Here is a 24,079-nt window from a genome sequence, read left to right on the forward strand (position 1 = left end):
GAAAGCTGGATGGCTTTGTAAACAACTGTGACCATTTCCAAATGAGAAGGGATCCAACTGTTTACACTGGCTCAAAATATGGGCAAGTTGTGGAGCATGCTGTAACTTTTTTAATGTAGGAGAAGGCAGGAAATGGACCTCATGTGTCATGTGGATGCCACAGAGTCCGTTCACCCTCAATCCAACTCATATGGCCCATGTAGACAGCCTTGGGTACAGAAGGAGTGGAATCACACCTGGAACTCGGCACATTTTGATTTTATTACTTTGTAAGGTGGCTTGTCAGATGCAAAGATGCTTGGATCACAGTGGTTTATATTGTGCTATGGAGGTTATCTCTTATCAAAGTTCAGCAAAATGTTAAACTTTTTCTAAGAAACTAAGAATTATCTGTATTCTGCACTAGCAGGTGTCCCTCTCCTGCTTGGCACTGATGAGTTTGTAATTTTTAAGAATAAGACTCAACTAACATAAATCATTACGCTGCCCATTCCATATCATACCTAGCCGATCATATCCTGAACTTTAATGAAAATATTAACCCCAGAACAGAAGCATTGGGCTGTGGTTTTGAAGCCCCAGTGATTTCTCTGGTGAAGAGTGACTCTCGGGAGGTGGCCTTGGCAGAGGGAGGAAGTGTAAAGGGACCAGACTCTCTTGTGGAGAAACCTGAGAGGAGATATCAGGTACCTACAGCACACAGGAAACCTTACTAATGCCCTGTTGTCTCTTCCTGTCTCTGATAGAAGTATCCGAAGGCTCAGTCCCCAACGGCGATTCCCAGAGCAGTGTGGATAGTTTGCGGAAGCACCTTCGTGCCGACACTTTCACACAACAGCAGCTGGAAGCTTTAGATCGAGTCTTCGAGCGTCCTTCTTACCCAGATGTGTTTCAGTCATCAGAGCACATCAAATCTGAGCAGGTGTGGACTCAGTCTGGGGAAAAGAAGCTTATGGGATATATGCAGCTCCAGAAGGCAACAGATAGTTCACTTCCACCCTCTTGTACCTGCCTTACTCTCTTGGAAGATCTACACTATAGACTTTATAGACTTTAGACTCATTTACTAGTTAATACTTCTTTCCTGGGAACTATAGGAAAGGGGACTAGCTAGTAAGAGGATTCTTGACATCCTTGCCAAACTAGTTTCTAGGATTCATTGGGACAGTTTGTAATATAAACAGACCTTTCATTGTGCAAGGCATAGTCAATACCATATCCCACCTATCCCACATGAGTGGATACAAACACTGACACTCTTTGAAAATTAATGTAAACATACTAACAACATATGCAGTGAAAGTACAAAAAATGCAGATAGAATGAGAAAGGTTCCTGTGAGTCCCTAGAGCAAGGCCATGTATGTATAAATGGTTTGCTTCCTTGATTGCCCGCACATATGAAAAACTTGACTGTTCATGAATACATACAATCACACATCCATGAAGAGTCTTTCTGGATAAAACACCCATGTTACTTTTAGGGGCTAGTGGCGTGTACACCTGCACAGTGCTTACGAACACATGAAAACAACACAGAAAAGGTTGGTAACAATTGCCTCATCACACTACAGAAAAAATACACTTAAAATCCAGTTTCTGCATCCTGCACAATTCTGGGGTTTGTAGTTTAATGAGGCTGTTAAAGGCTCCTCCCTAAACTACAAACCCCAAAATTCTGCAGGAGGCAGAAATGGGATTTAAAGTGTATTTTGAACTAGTTAGAGATTCTTTTTCCCTTCTGTAGCTTTCTTTTGGAGATAGTTTTCTTAATACAAGCCTCTGGTTGAAGTTCTATACTTCAACCAGATGTTAACTGCAGCCTACAATTGAAACATATACATGCACTACTTAGAAATACACACAAATGTAATACAACCCTTTATTTATTCAATCACTCAATCGCCTACCCCTTTCCTGATATGGAAACCAAAGGCAGTTTAGAACATGGATTGAAACGGAATATTCCTAGCAGATTGCATCATGTTTTTAAAAGAATTAAGACATTAAAATACAATTTTTAATAATTTAAAAATATTGTAGGCAAACATTAGCTACCCATAGAAAGTTTAATATTTTTGTAGATGCAAAAACACACACTCTCTGTTTGAGGATTTCATTACTTGAGAATGCTCTCAAATAGCCACACATGGACCAAACACTTAAAGATTGGGTTGTTGTAGGTTTTTTCGGGCTATATGGCCATGGTCTAGAGGCATTCTCTCCTGACGTTTCACCTGCATCTATGGCAAACATCCTCAGAGGTAGTGAGGATTGTTATTAAAAAGGTATTACTCTGTCTTTGGTCTGGTATTTTTAGAGGAATTTTAAAAGTTGACCAGCAAAGTCTGGTCAACTTTAAAAATTCCTATAAAAATCCCAGACCGAACATGCAGACACATGCGAAAATCTTTGTTCGCTTGACTGAAGTTGAGAGTTGATTCTTTCACCAAGCAGGAACTCTAGCAGTCATTTCCACCATTGACTCTTGTAACAGTTGATCTAAAATTTGGTCCTTCAGGTAGATTTTATTAAGACTTGAATATTGGTCATTTATCATAATAAACTGAACTTGACTTGACTTGAATACATTTAGCAGTTTTTGGTACATTTTTCTAGGGCACTAAAGACACAAAAGTTATAAAGCAATGCCTGAATTAAATATTTATTACGAACCATCACACCAATCAGTGAGTATGTGGTCAAATAAAAAGAATTAGTTGCAAGAAGTGGTACATATTTAAAAACACATTTTGGACAAGTAGTGTGTACAGTTCTGTGCATCCTTATGTAGAAGTAAAACCAATGAATCACACTAGGATTTACTCCACAATAGACACCAACTAGAATTATATAAGAAATACTCCAATTTACAAGGCATTCTCCTGCTGAGTTTTCTAACAGGAGGTCCTGCTGACTAGGATTTCTTGTGCTTTCTCCAAACTGTTGGGTAATGATAACCGTATCACAGATGGCCTACAGGCCAAGGAAGAAGTAGACCTAGCTGACTTAAGCAGAACTATTCACCCCTTCTGTTCTCTGTGTTCAACACAGAAGTGCCTCTTGAAAGAATAGCGTCTTTTCTTACTGCTTGATGTCAAGCCTGCACTCTGCTCTGAAACGTCACCCCTCCCGTCAGCGTTTCCTACCTCCCTGGACTTGCCTTTTATCTACTGAGTGGTTTGTCTAAACAGAAAGATCAAAAGTCTTTTAAAACCACCCGGTGCAGTAATCCAACAAGAGAAGTGAAGGAGAAGTTGGCTTTGGGCTCCTGATATCCCTGAGTCCCTGAGTTTATTACAATGAATAACCTTTATTTACTTTCATTAGACTATTAAACACCAGCACAGTCATTCTTCCCCCAGAAACTCTGAATGGGGCCCATAAAGCAAATCCAAAGCCTAATTGAGTTCATTTTAATTTCTCTCCGATCACAGCGAATTACTCTGGTGATAAATCAGTGGCCAGCCTCACCCCCAGCAGAAAGCCTAATTTGCAGCTAATTACAAAACTGATTTCTACAGGAAGATCAATACAAGAAGGAATTGGAAATGACTAGGCAATTGTGGCTGGCCAAGGAGGGCGGCAAGGGAAGGCAGCTCCCAGGGAGCTGGCATGGGAAGTAGGAACAGGGGGGGAAAGCAAAGTAAAAAGAGCAGAAAATCAGTTTTAATTTAATGTAATATTAATCAGAACAACTTTTCCTGCTTTTTTTTGTAGTCTCTCTGGTTTTTGTGTCTGGTTTGGAGGCTGCCACAATAAAAAGGCAATTACTAATGCCTCTTGGACAGGACACCCTTTCAGATGCAATGAGTTTTCCCCCTCCCACCCTTCTGTTAACCATGTGGCCTGCCCCCACCCCCAATTTCATACCCCAGTGCACAAGAGTTAGAGAAAGCGGGGGGGGGGGTACTTTAAAGAATAAGAGCCCAAAAATGAGCTATGGGGAGAAACTAGCCAGAAGACACCCTCCTTTTTATAGTGCAAACACCCCAGAGAATCTTCACTATAGTGGAAACTTTGTGTACAATCTGTAAACAGCCTTCAATCTGCAGAGAGAATGATTAAGCAGCATTAGACAAGATCACCCAGTCAAAACTCCCGCAAACCCTTCCCTTTGTATCCTTGGTTCCTGAAAAACTTTAAATTTGGCTCATATATTTAGAATCCGAGCAATACAGAAAGCAAATGGTACTTGACATAGGACAGATGGGGCAGTGGCTGTAGGTTCATTTGCTCTATTCCCTCTTTCTCGGCTTCCGTCCTTGCAGAGACTGCATTGCTCCTCTTCCTAACCTTCACTCCCTCCCCCATCTGCCCACTGTTCCCTTCTTTCCAGTCCGTCAATTAGAGAGCTTTCTTTTCTCTCCTCCCTAGGGTAATGAGTACTCCCTCCCAGCTCTGACCCCTGGTCTAGATGAAGTCAAGTCAAGTCTATCCACCTCTGCTAACCCAGACCTGGGGAACAACGTGTCAGGACCCCAGACATACCCTGTAGTGACTGGTAAGTTACCAATCCAGAGACGAGAGACTAAATCTTTCCTTTTGTCATCACTTCCGCTTTATACTGAAACCACAGCATATTCCCAAAGTACAGAGCACAAGACAGAATGCATGTGAAACACTGATACATTTGGTAGAATTGGCTACCAAACTGAATCAGGTTTATGCATTTGATTCATTTCTGCCCTTCCCTGTGAATGGTACCAGGTCCACGTGCTGGTTCACATAATCTATATAAATAAAAATGTAATGTTTGTTTGTGGGATTAACATAACTCAAAAACCACTGGACAAATTGACACAAGATTTGGACATAATACACATATCAGACCAGTGAGGACATCACTCATAAAAAACACTGAAAAACACAGCAGAAGACATTTGAAAAGCCAAACACCAAAAAAATTACATTACAACGCATGCGCAAAACCACACACATATATACACACACACATATATACACATATACACAAATATATACATACACAAAACACATATACACAGACTGGCCACAGCAATGCATGACAGGAGACCGCTAGTAAATAAATAAATATCAAATTAAACATTTGAGTACATGAGACACTATTTGAAACCACCACAACCCCCAATGAAATTAGTAATAACTTCAACAAAACTTGTTGAAACCACAACTCTTACAAAAACTGTCATAAGGTACACTTGCCAACAATTCAAAGATGTACATTGTGACTGAGAAAGCTCTTTCTAGTCTGTATTCTTGTCTCCGATGACCAGAACATTTAGAGCAGCTGTTCGTTTGTCCACCTCTTCCTCTCAGGGCAACGGGAGCCCAAGGTATCCTGATCCCAAACCATTCTGTGCATTTAAAAGGTTAGACCTGCTCATTAGACAAAGAACTGCGAGGCTCTTGTCACTCATTAAAACTAGTTAATACTATAGTAGAAAGCAGAAGGGAGCACTATGAAGTTCACCTAGAACAGTGGTTCTCAACCTGTTTTGGCCTTCAACTCCCAGAAATCCTAACAGCTCACTGGCTGGGATTTCTGGGAGTTGTAGACCAAAACACCTGGGGACCCACAGGTTGAGAACCACTGACCTAGAAAGTAGTTGTACTTCAGGGGTAACTCCATCAAGCATATGACAACAGTCCAAATGGCAATGTGGTGGTGGTGGTGGGGGGGGTGGTGGTGAATGTAGTGTCAGTACATCCTGGGAGGTAATGTAATTTGCAAAGCAGATGCATCTGATGAAAGACACTGCTGGAAATGAGATTTGCTTGAACATCCAGATATCAGCTGCTTTTTAAAGAAAGGATTCTGCTCAAAATGTTCAAGCCACCCATTGAAATGTCAAGAGGACGGCACTCCTTTAATCTTGACAAGAATGAGTTGAGCTTGTTCACCGGCGTACTCAGTGTACCACTACTCTGATTTTCAGGCCATGCTTTTTTTTCACAACCATTCTTCTTGGTCCATAAAATGTTGCAGGAAGTCCAGAAAAGATGAAAAATAGCTTCATGTTTTTTTTGTATTTTGTTGCCTAGGCACCTTCTATTTATAATCACCCTTTAACTCAAGGAATTATATCTCATTGTCATCAGCATGGTGATTGCAACTCATCATAAACCCTGGAACAGTATCTCATAAAGGTGAATTGGTTCACCAGAGTTTTGCCTATTTGGTGCTTAAGATTTTATTTACTTATGTTTTGTTGTGTCAGGAGCAACTTGAGAAACTGCAAGTTGCTTCTGGTGTGAGAGAATTGGCCGCCTGCAAGGACATTGCCCAGGGAACGCCCGGATGATTTGATGTTTTTACCATCCTTGTGGGAGGCTTCTCTCATGTTCCTGCATGAAGGGCAGGAGCTGATAGAGGGAGCTCATCCGCACTCTCCCCAGATTAAAACCTGCGCCCTGTTGGTTTTCAGTCCTGTCGGAACATGGGTTTAACCCACTGCACCACCAGGGGCTCCATGATATATTATGATGCTTATGGTGCTTATGATGTAAGACAGGAACCAAGGGTCTTTCCAGATGCATAACAGCTAGACCTTTTATTGTTTGGATGTTAAGACACGCATGGCTCCTGACATCTGCAAGAGAGATATTGGCAAGCTGGAATGTGTCCAGAGGAGGGCAACTAAAATGATCAAGGGTCTGGAGCACATGCCCTATGAGGAGCGGCTTAAAGAGCTGGGCATGTTTAACCTGAAGAAGAGAAAGCTGAGAGGAGACATGATAGCCGTGTATAAATACGTGAGAGGAAGTCATAGGGAGGAGGGAGCAAGCTTGTTTTCTGCTGCCCTGGAGACTAGGACACAAAACAATGGCTTCAAACTACAAGAAAGGAGATTCTATCTGAACATTAGGAAAAACTTCCTGACTGTGAGAGCTATTCAGCAGTGGAACTCTCTGCCCTGGAGTGTGGTGGAGGCTTTTAAACAGAGGCTGGATGGCCATCTGTCTGGGGTGCATTGAATGTAATTTTCCTGCTTCTTGGCAGGGGATTGGACTGGATGGCTCATGAGGTCTCTTCCAATTCTTATGATTCTATGGTTCTATGATAAGAACATCACAGGGTTTATGTGCCTTGTGCAACTATTCTCTAAAATACTATATGTGGTTCTGTCTCAAATAGCTATGAGTTATCTTTGAATTAGTTAGGCATATTTTGGCTTCTGGTGTATGGTTTGGTTTTAGGGGATTGTAAGCACATGAAAAAGATTATTTCCTTAATGTAATTTTTTTGGTCCCATTACTCTGGGGAAGTAGGCCTGGTTTCTGTACTTTTACCAGTGGACTTCATGTCCAAGGTGCACATGCTATTAAATATGGATCCCATTTTGTAATGTCTGTCCCCAACCACATTTTTTTTCAAAAATGTAGCCACTTCAGCTTCAGATTGCGCAGTAAGTTGGGCAAGGATGTGTCATGATGCCAGGGCTCTGCTGTTATTCTGGCAGAGGTGAATCAAACAAACACCCAGTTTGTATCAAACAGTTTAATTAAAACAGCACTTACCTTCTGGCTGTTTTAATAGTCCAAAACATAAAACATAAAGATAGCACTCAGCCACAGAATATAAATCAAAAACCGACAGCAAATACTGTTGCAGGTTCAAGATAACACTGTAGTCAAAAGGTCCAATCTGGTGGTCAAACGCCGAGTGTTCAATGAGCAAAGTCCAGGGAACAAGAGTCTATACTGTACTCATAAGCCAGTCCAAAGATTCAAGGTTCCAGAGTTCCAAAGGTTCAGGAACCTCCAGCCTTAACTACTTTCACCCATGAACTCTTATGTACAGATTACTCAACCCTTGAGAACTAAGACTTACATTAACCCTTACATTACCAACTGCTAGTTCTGCCACCACCAACCACCATCAACTGCGGGACAGGATGGTGAAGGTTTTGATTTCCTCGGGATATAAAAATAAAGACAGTTTTCTCACCTAAAACAAGAATAATGACTGAGGCTAATGCAGAAGTGAACAATACTATATTCAATGGGATTAACTCCCAAATACATATACACAAGATTGTATTTCAACACATGGACAAAGAGCCAGACATTAAAACTATGCATTGATTTCCAGCTTTTATCTCATTCTCTGACCCAGTTCTGGTTGTAATTCTCACTTTTAAAGATGTTTCCTTGAAGAGTTCAGCCACTTTAAATCCATGTTATTAAATTATCACTCCTTCACATTTTATCCAGACTGGATCAAATATATCAAAAACCTTTAGAGCTAAATAGGGGATTATTTGTTCAATAAAGATTTGGAATCATATTTGGAATCTTGATAAAATCGAGTACCGGTATTTAAAAATCTAAAGCAGAGTGTTTAAATAAGGAAATGTTTACCCTTCTCATAATACTAGAAATTACATTCACCCAAAGAAGCTGATTGGCAGTAGGTTCAGAACAGACATACTCTTTTATTGAACAACTGTCAATTTCAAGCTTCTCAGCTTCAGCATAGACTTTTGAATTATTTTTAAAGTAAAGTCATTGATCAGTTTGTTGATATCCATTAGCCATGATAACAAAATACAATCTATTTATTATTTATTTATTTACGCTATTTCTATCCCGCCTTTCTCAGCCTGAAGGCGACTCAAGGCTGCTTACAATTCAGTGCCATAACAGTCCATAGTATACAATTAAAAATAATAAAACAACATAAAATCCATACAAAACCATATATATATATTAGGCTTGGTTGATCAAGAAAAAAATTGGTTCTAAACTCGTTTCGTACCTAGGGGGCACCCGCGTTTCTAATCTGAGAGGATTTCCGAAATTTCAGATTTCAAAATTTCGATATTTATGAAATTTGGACAATGTGGCCAGTCCATCAAAGTTGATGGTGGAGAATCTTCATTTCAATGCTGATGGTCTTTGCTTCTTCTGCAAAGAAGAAGTTCAAAGGCAGCAAATATCTGAATACGAGATGCTGAAGCAAATAAGATGCCTGCCTTCTTTTTCGTGAACAGCCCCTGAATTTGAATGCTGTACTAGATTAGCCTTGATCATCTAGGGAGTTTTTTATTCTGCTTTCCATTTCTGTTGATGGGGCCATTAGTAGACTTGATTTTGAGAAGACATTCCTTGCCTCTTGGAATTAGCCCACCAAAGAGGCTCTTTCCTGTGAAGAGGCAATGCTCAGTTTAAAAGCCTTACCTGTAAGGTTGAGAAACATCATCTGGATCCAGTAGTAATTTCTCTACATTAGCAGGGGTAGGCATAAGACATTTGAGCAGCAAAAGCCTTCACATAGGAAACTTAGCTCATCACTTGAACTAACATGACAGTTCTGATTGAAAAATCAATTATCTGCAACTGATCATAAATCCTTAGAATTTCAGATTTTTTTTAACTTTGATTTGTTCTTAGCCCATAGGGGTTTGCACAGGTGTCAAGATAAAAACAGTAAGCATAAAGAGTGCTTTCCCCACTTCTTTGATAGCTTCCTGGGAAGTAGATTCTCATGTCTATATTGGGCTGAAGTTTTTTTCTCACTGTCCTCAGTACAACCTCTTGTGAGTCTGTATACTGAACTGCTTTGGGAATTATATCTAATTTTAAAGGCTTTGATTCCAATTCATATTCAAAGCGATGGAGGCACACACACACACACACACATAAACAAAACTGTCTAATTTGGATGTTGGATTTTCATTCAGGTTCATCTTTGGCTCGACTTTTTCTTAAAGGCATACCTTCATGTCTCTAATTTATTCTGTCTTGTCTGTAGCAATTTTTGTTCCTTCTAACTTTCTTTTCTCCCATCGTCCCTCCTTCCCTCCTTCCCTCCCTAATTTATATCTTTACCTTAGAAACTCTTTGTACTGATAATTTTATCAGAATTTGCATTGTATGTGAGAGCTTTTACAACAATGACTGACTGACTTACTTACGTCGGCAATCCCTCGTTGTCCGAGTAGGGGCCATTAGTAGACTTGATTTTGAGAAGACATTCCTTGCCTCTTGGAATTAGCCCACCAAAGAGGCTCTTTCCTGTGAAGAGGCAATGCTCAGTTTAGAAGCCTTACCTGTAAGGTTAAGTCTTCCAGGATCAGTATTCTTGTGGGTCCGTAGGTGGCTGCGGAGCCCTATTCTTGATCTGCATCTTCTTCCGCAGTGAGGACATTGGTTTCCAGGTGGAAGGTGGTCTCGGTCGGGGTTGGCTTGACGCGCCTTCCTCTTGGCACGTTTCTCTCTTTCACCCTCCATTCGTGCCTCTTCAAATTCTGCAGCACTGCTGGTCACAGCTGATCTCCAGCTGGAGCATTCAAGGGCCAGGGATTCCCCGTTCTCAGTGTCTATGCCAGAGTTTTTAAAGTTGGCTTTGAGTCCATCTTTAAATCTCTTTTCCTGTCCACCAACATTCCGTTTTCCGTTCTTGAGTTCGGAGTAGAGCAACTGCTTTGGGAGACGGTGGTCGCGCATCTGGACAACATGGCCGGTCCAGCGGAGTTTATGGTGGAGGACCATCGCTTCAATGCTGGTGGTCTTTGCTTCTTCCAGCACACTGAAATTTGTCCGCTTGCCTTCCCAAGAGATTTGCAGGATTTTCCAGAGGCAGAGCTGATGGAATCGTTCCAGGAGTTGCATGTGACATCTGTAGACAGTCCACATTTTACAGACATATAGCAGGGTTGGGAGGACAATAGCTTTATAGACAAGCACCTTGGTATCCCTACAGATATCCTGGTCCTCAAACACACTCTGCTTCATTTAGAAAAATGCTGCACTCGCAGAGCTCAGACGGTATTGTATTTATGTGTCGATGTTGACTTTGGTGGAGAAGTGGCTGCCAAAGTAGCAGAAATGGTCAGCATTTTGTAATGTTACACCATTAAGCTGTACCTCTGTCATTGGAGAGGGGTTGGCTGGTGACTGCTGGAACAGTACTTTGGTTTTCTCAATGTTCAATGACAGGCCAAGCTTCTCGTATGCTTCTGCGAAGGTATTTAGAGTGGCTTGTAGATCAAACAGCCTCCTCCCTAAACTACAAACCCCAGAATTCTGCAGGAGGCAGCAACCAGATTTAAAGTGGATTCATTCTCTAGTGTGATGAAGTAGTGAGTAAATTTGTTTTACTAATAGTAAGGCTTGTGATTAATCTTTTAAAAACTATATTAAATATCTTGCATATATATGTCAACATATAAGAAAAATGAGTATCCGATCCTTGAGTGACTGAGGATTGTTTTTTGTGAAAGATCTTGCAAGGAATAGGTCTAAGACTTGAGAATGATAGACTTCCATCTTGTAGTTCTATAATTTACACAACCTTCTTCTTCTCCTTGATGTGTTAACCTATGATCTAGCCATGGAGCAAGCCTTTTATAAGACATGCAAAGGGGGCAATGAACTGAATTCAACATAGAATATCAAGAGAATCTGAAATAGTGGAGAAAGTAAATCACTGAATCATAGAGTTGGAAGAGAGATTTGTATTTGTTTAGATTAACCAGAAATTCCTCTACTGCCTCTTTACTTATTCTATTTGCCATCTGCTCCATTATCTCCTAGTTGAACATTGTCTACCATTTGGGAAAAGACTGAGGCAAGGAAGGTGTTGAGTAGTTCTTCCATTTCTCTATCTCTTGTTAGCACTTTCAATCTCCTGTACACACTGTGCCCTACAATTTCCTTATTCTTCCTTTTGCTATGGACATAACCAAGAGTCCCTTTTTGATCATTTTTGATCTCTCTAGCAAGTCTGAGCTCAACCTGTGCTTTGACTTTTCTAACTTTCTCCCTAAACATGCTGGCTATTGGTTTGAATTCCTCTTTGGTGATTTCTTCCTTTTCCCATTTCTTGTAGATGTCTATTTTGAATTTTACTTCTACCAAAAGTTCCTTAGACACTCATTATGGTTTCCTTACACCCCTCCCATTATTCTTCCTTATTGGGACTGTTTGAAATTGTGCCTCCAATATCTCACTCTTCAGAAATTCCCATCCATCATGAAACTCCTTTCTCTTTTAGTATTCAATCTTTCCCTAAGTTTACTGAAATCAACATTCTTAAAGTCTAGACCAGGGCTCCTCAAACTTTTGAAACAGAGGGCCAAGTCACAGTCCCTCAAACTGTTGGAGGGCCGGATTATAATTTGAAAAAAAAAGCATGAATGAATTTCTATATACACTGCACATATATTATTTGTAGTGCAAAAAACACTTAAAAGCAATACAATAATTAAAATGAAGAACAATTTTAACAAATATAAGTTTATTAGTATTTCAATGGGAAGTGTGGGCCTGCTTTTGGCTGACGAGATAGGGTTCTTCTTGTTGTTGTTGTTGTTGTGTGCTTTCAAGTCATTTCAGATTTAGGTTGACCCCAAATGAGGGCCGGGTAAATGACCTTGGAGGGCTGTATCTGGGCCCCGGGCCTTAGTTTGAGGACCCCTTGTCTAGACTGTGTATCTGATTCTGTTTGGCTCCCCCTTTCTATTGTATAAGAAACTCTAGAGGAACATGGTCACTCCCACCTAAGGAACTTGTCACTTCTGGTCCCATTAAACAGGTCATCACTGTTAGTTAGGATCATATCTGAAATAATGGATCCCTTTGTTGCCTCTTCCACCTTCTTGACTATGAAATTGCCTGCATGGCAAGTGAGGAATTCATTGGACCTGATGTTCTTGACAGAGTTTGTTGTCCAATAAATAGCAGGATAGTTAAAATCTCCCATCACTACTACTTTTGTCCTTTCAGAACATGTGGTCATCAGTTCCAGGAAGGCATTATCTAAGTCTTCAGTCTGGCTTGTAGGTCTGTAGTAGACTCCCATAATGCTGTCCCTGTTTTTTTCCTTTTCCTCCTTGATTTTTACTCAGATACACTTAACTTGGCTTCCAGGATTGAATGTCATGGATCTCATCTCAGGTGTGAAAATAATTGGCATACAATGACATATGTTATACCCTTTTGTACCTACATTCCGATCATGAGACTCATCTCACCAAGTTTCAGTGATGCCAATTATTGGCAATTTAAAGCCCTCCTGATCAGGTTTGTGAGGCTCTATTCAAAAATGTTCCTGCCAACCTCTGTGAGGTGCAAACCATCCTTTGCAAGAAGCCCAACTTCTTTACACCTTAGTCCAGAGATCCTCAAACTTTTTAAACAGAGGGCCAGGTCCCTCAAACTGTTGGAAGGCCAGATTATAATTTGAAAAAAAGAATTAATAAATTCCTATGCACACTGTACCTATCTTATTTGGGGTGTAAAAACACTTAAAAACAATACAATAATTAAAATGAAGAACACTTTTAAACAAATATAAACTTATTAGTGTTTCAATGGGAAGTGTGGTCCTGCTTTTTGGCTGATGAGATAGGATTGTTGTTGTTGTTGTTGTGTGCTTTCAAGTCATTTCAGACTTAGGCTGACCCAGAGCAAGGGCCAGGTAAATGAACTTCGAGGGCTGTATCCGGCCCTCGGGCCTTAGTTTGAGGACCCCTGCCTTAGTCCATGGTCCAGGAAGCCAAATCATTCTTGGCAGCACCATCTGCAAAAGCCAGTTTTTCACATGTATTAGATTTCTGTACTTTCCTGGACCATATCCTTGAACTTGAAGGAGAGACAAAATCACAACCTGAGCATCAAGGCTCTTCAGCTTCCTGCCCATAGCTTCATAATCCCTTGTAATCTACTGAAGGCTATACCTTGCAATGTCATGGGTTCCCACATCGACCAAAGGAAAAGAGTAACAGCTCTTGACCTTGGCAAGCCTTGGCAGCCTCTCTATTAGATTTTTTTGTTTGAAGAACAAATCTTTTGACACACATTGCCTGACACCCATTATTTATATCAGGCTTTTCTTGTTAAATTCTTCTCAAATTATCATTTAAAAATTAAAATTAAAATAGAAGGAAAGATGTTTCTAGCTAGTGGCTTTTCATTATCTGACACAAAGTAGAAATAAACTGGTGTTCATTACTGTCATTTTACAGCAAAACAGGGAATTTGATTGATTAGGATTTGGCTAGAGAGGGTAGTCATTCACACAAAATGCCACTTCTAAGAAACTCAACATTGCTTTATAAATTGTAGTGCTGTTTAGACTTCATGGTTATGATAACTATATCTCATTTTTACCAAAAGATATTCCAATATCCTTCTGAGAGATCTCTGTTTCTGTATTTTAAGCCTAGCAAGAAGAAGACTCTTGAAATAAAAGCAAGGGCTATCAGTTCAAAGTAGGGACATTTTATTAAAAGGGCTGAGAAAGTTGAACAGATTCCTTTAAAAAATTCTGCTTATTTTCAGAGTTGATTTGATGCCCTTTTAAATTGATTTCATGGAATTGTAGCCATCAGCTCTTCAGACTGGCACACAGTTGAAGCTACTGTATTGTGAAGGCTCTGCGCCAGCATGGAATAGCGTCACATGAGTTTGTATAAATCCAGTCTGTGCAAACTGTGATTCCATACTATACACACAATCCTCTATCACATTTTTGAAGTTGTGGGTGGGTAGCTTGTTTATAAAACCATTTACCTCCCAACCCTGCTATACGCCTGCGAAACGTGGACAGTCTACAGACGTCATATGCAACCCCTGGAACGATTCCATCAGCGCTGCCTCCGAAAAATCCTACAAATCTCTTGGGAAGATAGGTGAACAAATGTCAATGTGCTGGAAGAAGCAAAGACCACTAGCACTGAAGCGATGCTCCTCCGCCATCAACTCCACTGGACTGGCCATGTTGTTTGAATGCCCGATCACCATCTCCCAAAGCAGTTGCTCTACTCCAAACTAAAGAACAGAAAACGGAATGTTGGTGGACAGGAAAAGAGGTTTAAAACCAACCTCAAAAACTGTGGCATAGACACCGGGAACTGGACCCTTGAGCTCTCTAACTGGAGGTCAGCTGTAACCAGCAGTGCTATGGAATTCCAAGAGGCATGAATGGCAGGCAAAAAGGAGAAATGTGCCAAGAGGAATACGTGGCAAGCCAACCTTTGCCAGGACCACCTTCCACCTGGAAACAAATGCCCTCACAGTGGAAGAACACGCGGATCAAAAATAGGGCTCCACAGTCACCTACGTATTCACCACCAAGACACTACACTTGGAAGGTCATCATACTCGGAAAATGAAGGGTCACCTAAGTAAATAAGTAAGTAATTTATTCTCAAATGTATTGTTGAAGGCTTTCATGGCCAAAATCACTGGGTTGTTGTAAGTATTTTGGGCTATATGGCCATGTTCTCCTGACATTTCGCCTGCATCTATGGCAGGCATCCTCAGAGGTTCTGAGGTTTGTTGGAATTCACAAATTATTGTTAGTACTATAACTTAACTCTTTCCTAAAGGGTAACTATCCCCTTGTAGTTTCAGTTACTCTATGACTGGATTATTATCTTTGCAGAAATATGTATGTGGATTTAAAAACTTTTCGATCAAGTTTTCAACTACACTTTTCAATCAAGGCAGACAAGGCTGGAAAAGACATCACCTTTAAGGAGATAGTCCCTCCTATGGGAGAGGAAAAGGTGTTGGTTATCATCTACAATTTTAATTTGATATTTTATTCTTTAAACATATATATACACATACATACACACATACACACACACATATTTCAGGGGGGAGGGGAGCGGTTGCTCCTGACACGACAAAAGAAAATTCAGGGTGGCACTTTTTTGGAGAATTAATTGTTTTAAATTAAATAATAAATAAAATACAGAAGAGATATTGAAAGGTATAGTATTTATCATTGGACCTATGAAACAAAAGAACTCCAGAAAGATTCCAAACCATATTTGTCCTTGGGTTGTTGTAGGTTTTTTCAGGCTATATGGCCATGTTCTCTAGAACATGGCCATATAGCCTGAAAAAAACCTACAACAACCCAGTGATTCCGGCCATGAAAGCCTTCGACAATACATATTTGTCCTTATAATGGGTTCTTAAAACATCTGGAGAAAGGAACTTAAACTTAAGTATGAGAGAGCACAAAAGGATTTCTCAAATACCCCAAGTGATTTGTTTTCATTCTCTGATTCTCTCATCTCTCAGGACTTTACAAATCCAACTTGATATATGACTTCAGCTGCAAATATATGTACATGTATCTGGGACAAGTCCCATTGCTCTCAGGAGGGTTTACTTCTGAGACATGCATGGGACAACATTTTAAAATAATTATGTGAGAAGAAGGGCAAGAGTGGTGGGAGGGAAATGCCACAATTCATTTCTTCAGACAGACTGTGATTACGGTCAGATGAGCCCGCCTGGTTCACTGATCGTAATAATGGGCTACTTGGCTTTTTCCAAGCTGCACCTCTGTTGCGTATTCATTCTTGAGGAAATCACTGGCTATCAGGCCTGTCCAAGGAACAATGCAATCACTGTGTTGTTTTTTTAAGGAACAGCCTTCTGTGTGATTCTAATGAGCGTTTCCCAAAGCATGAGTCAGGAATGTGATAGCACAGTTTTAAATGGCTAGTTATTAAGGATGTATCCAGATTCATAGAAATACTTGAGAGGTAGAATAGCCATGGAATCACACTTGTTCTTTTTCCATTTCAAGTTACAAACAAAAGTCTGCAAAGACACCTGTCAGCATGGTGGTTGGACCAGATAATTTAGTCCACTGTCCCTAATGCTAAATCATCCAAAAATTCATCATATGATTGGCAGAGAGAATTCTGGCAACTCCCTGTGTAATTCTTGCCTTTGTTATCTAAGGGTGGATGAATACAGATCACTAATTCTGGGGCCAATTTGGAGTGACAAATATCAGATCAGCTCTGGGATGGTGACTGCCACCTCCTCAACCACTGCAGAAGCAAGAAGGAGTCTGGACTGTCCAGTGGTACTGAACCCAGTTTGGTGACACTGGATTGTCATTCTTATTGTCCCATTCCTGTTATCCTCACTGCAATGCCCAATGGGCACAACATGGATCATGTTGGTTGTTCTCGTCAGGTGACAGAATTCTAAGACATACTCTATCTGGATCCTTGTTTCAGCTCCATCAATTTAGCCAAGAGGTCCTCAAACTATTTAAACAGAGGACCAGGTCACAGTCCCTCAAACTGTTGGAGGACCAGATTATAATTTGGAAAAAAAACATGAATGAATTCCTATGTACACTGCACATATCTTATTTGTAATGCAAAAAAAAAAAACACTTTAAAAACAATACAATAATTAAAATTAAGAACAATTTTAATAAATTTAAACTTCTTAGTATTTCAGTGGGAAGTGCTTGCTTTTGGCTGATGCGGTAGGGTTGTTGTTGTGTGCTTTCAAGTCGTTTCAGACTTAGGTTTACCTTGAGCGAGGGCTGGGTAAATGACCTTGGAGGGCTGTATCGATGCCCCGGGCCTTAGTTTGAGGACTCCTGCACTAGAGTATTTTGTGTGAACCTGCTTTTGACTGATGAGATAGGATTGTTGTTGTTGTGTGCTTTCAAGTCGTTTCAGACTTGGGTTGACCCTGAGTGAGGGCCGGGTATATGACCTTGGAGGGCCGTATTCAGCCCCCAGGCCTTAGTTTAGGAACCCCTGATTTAGCCTTTTCTTTACCTCCTGGAAAGGGTCCTCAAAGTTCATAAGGCCAGCATGAATCCATCCAGACTATCCTGTTAGGATGTCCCCATATGATACAGAGTGAGCACCCAGGTCCAAGGCAGCTCCTTCAAGTATACCAGCCACATATTGTACCTCTCATCACAAGGCATGGGGAGAAGGCATGAGGACAATGGGATGGGACAGTGAATGCCATCCTGTGTCTGGACCACCCTAGGGAATACAGAATGGTCATGTATACAGTTGCATCTGATTCTATCTCGAAACTGTCCCAGCTGTTTACATGGGCCCAAAATCACAGTGCTCCAGATTCTTTGGAGCAGCACACAATCTGATTAACACAGTTCAGGACCATCTTAAGGTGACCTTATCCTGAGTCAGGCATGTAGCCCGGGGGGGGGGGGGGGAGCGAAATTCTCAGGGTGGTCCACGAGAAGGCCTTACTGGTACATTATTTAAACTGTTATGTTTATTCATATCATGATCTGATCACCATGCTCAATATATCCCATATGCATGGGGCAGGCATGTAGCTGGGGGGGGGGGGGGCTTGGGGGCTTCAGCCCCTCCCCCTGAAATTCTCATGGTGGTCCACGAGAAGGCCTTATTGCATCATTTAAGCTGTTATGTTTATTCATATCATGATCAGATCACCATACTTAATATATCCCATATGCATGGGGGTATTGTGGTAATGATACAAAAGGTTTGCTAGGGTAGACCCTCTTTCACTCAGACTCAGTCCCCCCCCCCCCCCCGAATCAAAGTCCCGGCTACTGGCCTGGCATGGGGGTATTGGGATAATGATACAAAAGGTTTGCTAAGCTAGATCCTCAGTAGACCCCCGGCGAATCAAACAGCCCCCCCCCCAATCAAAATCCTGGCTACGGGCCTGTTCCAAATTAACCCAGATCAGCTCCATGCATCATTTAGACACCATGGAGCTGATTTGCCCATGCTTCAAGATGTGTTCTAGGTTGCTTACATACAGTGTCACATTTCAGTCACAGAAGTTACTTACAAACTCTCTCCCCACCCATATTGGTGTGTGTGTGTGTGTGTGTCATTAAAGATATGCTGATTCAGAGACACTATGACAAACTACTTACATGGCTACTTGCAAATAGCAATGGTTTGGGATGCAGACCCTGAGTCATGCAGGGATGTGGGAAGATAAGTATGTTGTTCCTTGCCAAAGAATCACTATGCTGGAGCAGACACACTTTGCTATTCTTCCTATCCCACTGCCCTGGAACGGTCCCAGCCCCACTTGGGAACACTCCTGGCTGATCCATCTGGTTCCATGAGTGAGAAAAGTTCATTTCAGCCCCAGCTTGATGTTCCCAGGTGGCACTTTAACACTAACATTTCAATCTGTATGCAACTTTTCAATCAGGCAGAGAGTAACAAAAAAGCAGGAACCATTAACAGTTGGAGCTGTGTGCCAACAGTAATGAGAGGAAATGCAGAGAGTGGAAATTAAGAATGCATACTCAGAAGTGTAGAGAATGATAGAGAAAGAAAGGATGGAGGATAATTTTACTACATTCAGGCTGGGATCCAGTGTTTGGATTAATGGTGTCATTATACAAAAAAGGGCTGCAGATAATACTCATTCTTAAAAATGACTTTGCTTGCAATTAAGTGACTTCAGTTATTGATTATTATTGATTTCTTGTTGCCTCAATTTGCATAATCTGCTAAAGATGAATGAATCATAATGTATTTATTATGTGGATGGGCAGAGTTTTTTTGAGAAAGGACTGACATGTTTGAGAGACACATTTAATATCCAGATCTACCAAGGCCAAGGGCTAAAAATGGTTATTGCTCTCCCAGAGGAATGTGCATTAGGAAGTATACTGCTGGACTGTGAAACAGGCAGCTCCACAAGCAAGTTCTCTCATTGCACATACTACATTGCACATGGAGGCTTTTAAACAGAGGCTGGATGGCCATCTGTTGAGGGTGCTTTGAATGTGATTTTCCTGCTTCTTGGCTGGGGGTTGGACTGGATGGCCCATGAGGTCTCTTCCAACTCTATGATTCTATGGTTCTATGATTCTTCAATCTTGATATGGAATACTCCTAACCTTGAATGCTTTGCTTTAAGAGGACAGTGTATAACTTGGAAAGTTGCCGCAAGAGATGAAACAATTGTGCCACATTGGAGCTGGAAGGGCTGAACCAATACATATCTTAAGCATAAGAATTCAAAAGGCAACTAAAGATACCTGTTATGTTCTAACTTGCATTTTTTGCTCTTCAAATTGATTTTTTCTCTTTTTCCTAAACTACATTTTTAAAATTCCCTATGTGGATTTTTTCCCCAACTGGATTTCCCCAACTTACTTACTTAGGCGATCCCTCGTAGTTCGAGGATGATGGTCTTCTACATGTAGTGTCTTAGCGGTGTGTCCGTAGGTGGCTGTGGAGCCCTCTTCTTGATCCGCATGTTCTCCCACAGTGAGGACATCGGTTTCCAGACAGAAGGCGGTCCTGATCAGGGTTGGCTTGACATGCCTTTCCGTTCCATTTCTATCTCATCCTGTGTTTTTATCATTTTATCTTGTTCATGTGGCCCGCTCATTGTGATTTTATTTTTGCACTGTTTTATTGTATTCTTATGTTTTATTTACTTTATTGCAATGTCTGATTTGTGTTTTTGGTTTTATTTTGTTGTAATGCACTACTGGGCTTGGCCTCATGTAAGCCGCACTAGTCCCCTTTGGGGAGATGGTGGTGGGGTATAAATAAAGATTGTTATTATTATTATTATTATTATTATTATTATTATTATTCCTCTTGGCACGTTTCTATCTTTCACCCTCCATTTGTGCCTCTTTGAATTCTGCAGCACTGCTGGTCACAGCTGACCTCCAGTTAGAGCACTCAAGGGCCAGGGCTTTCCAGTTCTCAGTGTCTATGCCACATTTTTTTAAGGTTGACTTTAAGCCCATCTTTAAATCTCTTTTCCTATCCACCAGGCATGTAGCCGGGAGCGGGGGGGATGGTTTTCTCATTGTGGTCTCCAAGAAGGCCTTACTGGTATATTATTTAAACTGTTATGTTTATTCATATCATGATCTGATCACCATGCTCCATATATCCCATATGCATGGGGGTATTGGGGTAACAATACAAAAGATTTGCTAGGGTAGACCCTCTTTCATTCAGACTCAGCCCCCCCCCCCCCCCCCGAATCAAACTCAGCTCCCCCTGAAACAAAATCCTGGCTATGGGCCTGCTGTCCACCAGCATTCCATTTTCCATTCTTGAGAGTTCGGAGTAGTGTAACTGCTTTGGGAAATGGTGATCAGGCATTTGGACAATGTGGCCAGTCCAGCGGAGTTGATGGCAAAGGAGCAGTGCTTCAATGCTGGTGGAAACCCTAAAGCTATGTTGTTAGCTGTGATTTTGCTGTTGAAACAACTCTATTACCTTTGTACTGTTCAGATCTCACCACAATATTGTGTCCAGTTTTGGGCACCACAGTTCAAGAAAGATATTGAAAAACTAGAAGTAGCACCAGAGAGAGAGTCTGAAGGTGTGGGTATGTGTGTGCTTGAGAAGTCTCTATTGTTAAAATCCTGCAGAACCTTTGCTAGCACACTTCTGTATTATACAAAAACAGTAGCCGAAGCTTTCAGTTAACAATTCCTGGAGTGATTTGTAAAGTGCTTTGCAGTCTGATCAAATTACAAGAATTTCAGGAAAAATTAGAAGGGTTTTCTAAAGCAGTATGAAATTTGAGGAAAATGCCAAGGACCCTGTGTGGACAAAACATCAAAAGCATTTTGAGGGGGAAAGATTGTTAGGGATATTTGGGGGAAAGTGCAGGATTCCACATACAGAACTTGGAATTATTGATTTTTGGACCATAGCTCCATGAAACACCTGGAACCTATCTACCAGGAACCTCCAGTGGCACAGTGGGTTAAACCCCTGTACCGGCAGGACTGAAGATTGACAGATCGCAGGTTCGAATCCGGGGAGAGTGCGGATGAGCTCCCTCTGTCAGCTCCAGCTCCCCAAGCGGGGACATGAGAGAAGCCTCCCACAAGGATGATAAAACATCAAAACATCTGGGTGTCCTCTGGGCACTGTCCTTGCAGACAGCGAACTCTCTCACACCAGAAGCGACTTACAGTTTCTCAAGTCACTCCTGACATGACAAAAAAAAAAGCATGGCCACCAATAATGCTAGCAGACGGTTCTGGGAACTATAGTCCGCAAATAACATTCCCAATTTGTGTTTATGTGCTAATTTATGAATTCAGCAAAGAAATAGAAAAGATAACACTAAAATGTCAGAAGATCCGAATATATACTCAAGATGACCAGTGTCCACCAGGAATCACTGCCATTTCCACCTCCTTCCATTTCTGCCATCACGTTTATGAAGCAAACTAGGGAAGCCATTCAAACAAACAGAAAATGAAAGCCCTTCACAACCCAAGGAGCTTATTATGAACCTGCCTAGTTATTAATATCTTGGGAGGCAGCCTCTTGAAGATGCCGCTGCCCACAAAGCCCTTTTGTCCGGCACACAGGAAAGGGCTTTCCCTGAGTGGCTCGCAGGTTGTGGAATGCATTGCCTCCCGAATTAGGATCGTTTTTGCTTTAAAGCTGTTGAAATGTATCTCCTTAACTTCACATTTTACTTTATTTTAAGTGTGTTTTTATTTCAACGGCTGGGTTTTTTTTTTTACTTTATAGTTTTATTTTGGAATTGTTCACTGCCTTGGTAGCATCTTGCAAAAACAGAGCAGAATTGTTGCTGTTGCTGGACATTAATATTAAGAAGAAGAATAATGAAACCTTTGAATGTATTGTTGAAGACTTTCATGGCCGGAATCACTGGGTTGTTGTAGGTTTTTCAGGCTATATGGCCATGTTCTAGGAGCATTCTCTCCTGACGTTTCACCTGTATCTATGGCAAGCATCCTCAGAGGTTGTGAGGTCTGTTGGAAACTAGGAAAATTGGATTTATTTATCTACTAGCTATCCCCTGCCACATGTTGCTGTGGCCCAGTCTGTGTATATGTGTATATATGTGTGTGTGTGTGTGTGTATGTATGTTTGTGTATATATGTGGGTTTGCACATACATTGTAATGCATTTTTTTGGCTTTTTAAGTCCCTTCTGCTGTGTTTTTTTGAATGATGATCACTTGTTGGCCTGATAGGTATATTGTGTCCAAATTTGGTGTCAATTTGTTCAGTGGTTTTTCAGTTATGTTCATCCCAAAAACAAACATTACATTTTTATTTATATAGACTAGCCGTCCCCTGCCACGCATTGCTGTGGCCCACATGGGGGTTCTGTGTGGGAGGTTTGGCCCAATTCTATTGTTGGTGGGGTTCAGAATGCTCTGTGATTGTAGGTGAACTATAAATCTCAGCAACGACAACTCCCAAATGTCAAGATTCTATTTTCCCCAAACTCCATCAGTGTTCACATTTGGGCATATTGAGTATTCGTGTAGAGTTTGGTCCACATCCATCATTGTTTGAATCCACAGTGATCTCTGGATGTAGGTGAACTACAACTCCAAAACCAAAGGACAACCTTCCAGAATTTTCTGTTGGTCATGGGAGAACTGTGTGCCAAGTTTGGTTCAATTCCATCGTTAATGAGGTTCAGAATGTTCTTTGATTGTAGGTGAACTACAAATCCCAGCAACTACAAGTTCCAAATGACAAAATCAATTTTTGAATGAATGACATGCATTGGGTTGTTAGGTGTCTTATGCCCAAATTTTGTGTCAATTCGTCCAGTGGTTTTTGAGTTCTGTTAATCCCACAAACGAACATTACATTTTTGTTTATATATTATTATTATTATTATTAACTTTATTTGTACCCCGCTAGCATCTCCCGAAGGACTCGATGCGGCTTACACAGGCCGAAGCCACAAACACAATACAAAGAAAACATATCACAGCAGTAAACAAGCAAATCAAAACAATTAAGCAAAATAAACAGCAAATGACATACATCAAGACACTATTAAAACTGGATCGGCCGGCGCAAAGGGGTACAGGGTTAAAAGTGCTGATATGGCAGGAGGAACGTAGGATTAAAGTGTGGTGTGCGGCAACATTTGTTGTACTAAAGTGCTTCCAGGACTTGGGATGGGGATTCCTAGTTTGGGAAGGCACAACGGAACAGCCAAGTTTTTAAATTCCTTTTGAAAACGGCTAGAGTGGGGGCCTGTCTGAGATCTTTAGGGAGGGCGTTCCAAAGTCTGGGGGCCGCCACGGAAAAGGCCCTGTCACGCGTCCCCACCAAGCGCGCTTGCGACGTGGGTGGGATCACGAGCAGGGCCTCTCCGGATGACCGTAACGAGCGTGTGGGTTCGTAGATGGAGATGCGGTCACGCAGGTAGGGTGGTCCCAAACCGTTCAGGGCTTTATAGGTGAGCACCTGCACCTTGAATTGGGCCCGGAAGATGAATGGCAGCCAGTGGAGCTCCTTAAACAGAGGGGTAGACCTCTCTTGATAATGGGCTCCGGTTAGCATCCTGGCTGCTGCACGT

The 24,079-nt window shown here is 41.3% G+C and overlaps 1 protein-coding gene across 5 annotated transcripts in view; it reads left to right on the plus strand.

Annotated features, from left to right (window-relative positions):
- PAX2 (paired box 2) overlaps positions 1 to 24,079 on the plus strand; it is a 137,340-nt gene that overhangs the window by 98,793 nt on the left and 14,468 nt on the right. For 4 of the 5 annotated variants that reach the window (XM_060769227.2, XM_060769224.2, XM_060769226.2 and 1 more), the window contains 2 exons: positions 747 to 922; positions 4,377 to 4,503. The exons of the other annotated variant lie outside the window; for it this stretch is intronic. In XM_060769227.2, coding sequence (XP_060625210.1) covers positions 747 to 922; positions 4,377 to 4,503 — 303 coding nt within the window. The remainder of the gene's footprint in view (positions 1 to 746; positions 923 to 4,376; positions 4,504 to 24,079) is intronic. 5 annotated transcript variants of the gene reach the window in all.

This window comes from Anolis sagrei, chromosome 3 (genome assembly GCF_037176765.1).
Source record: "Anolis sagrei isolate rAnoSag1 chromosome 3, rAnoSag1.mat, whole genome shotgun sequence".
Classification (NCBI taxonomy): Eukaryota; Metazoa; Chordata; class Lepidosauria; order Squamata; family Dactyloidae; genus Anolis; species Anolis sagrei.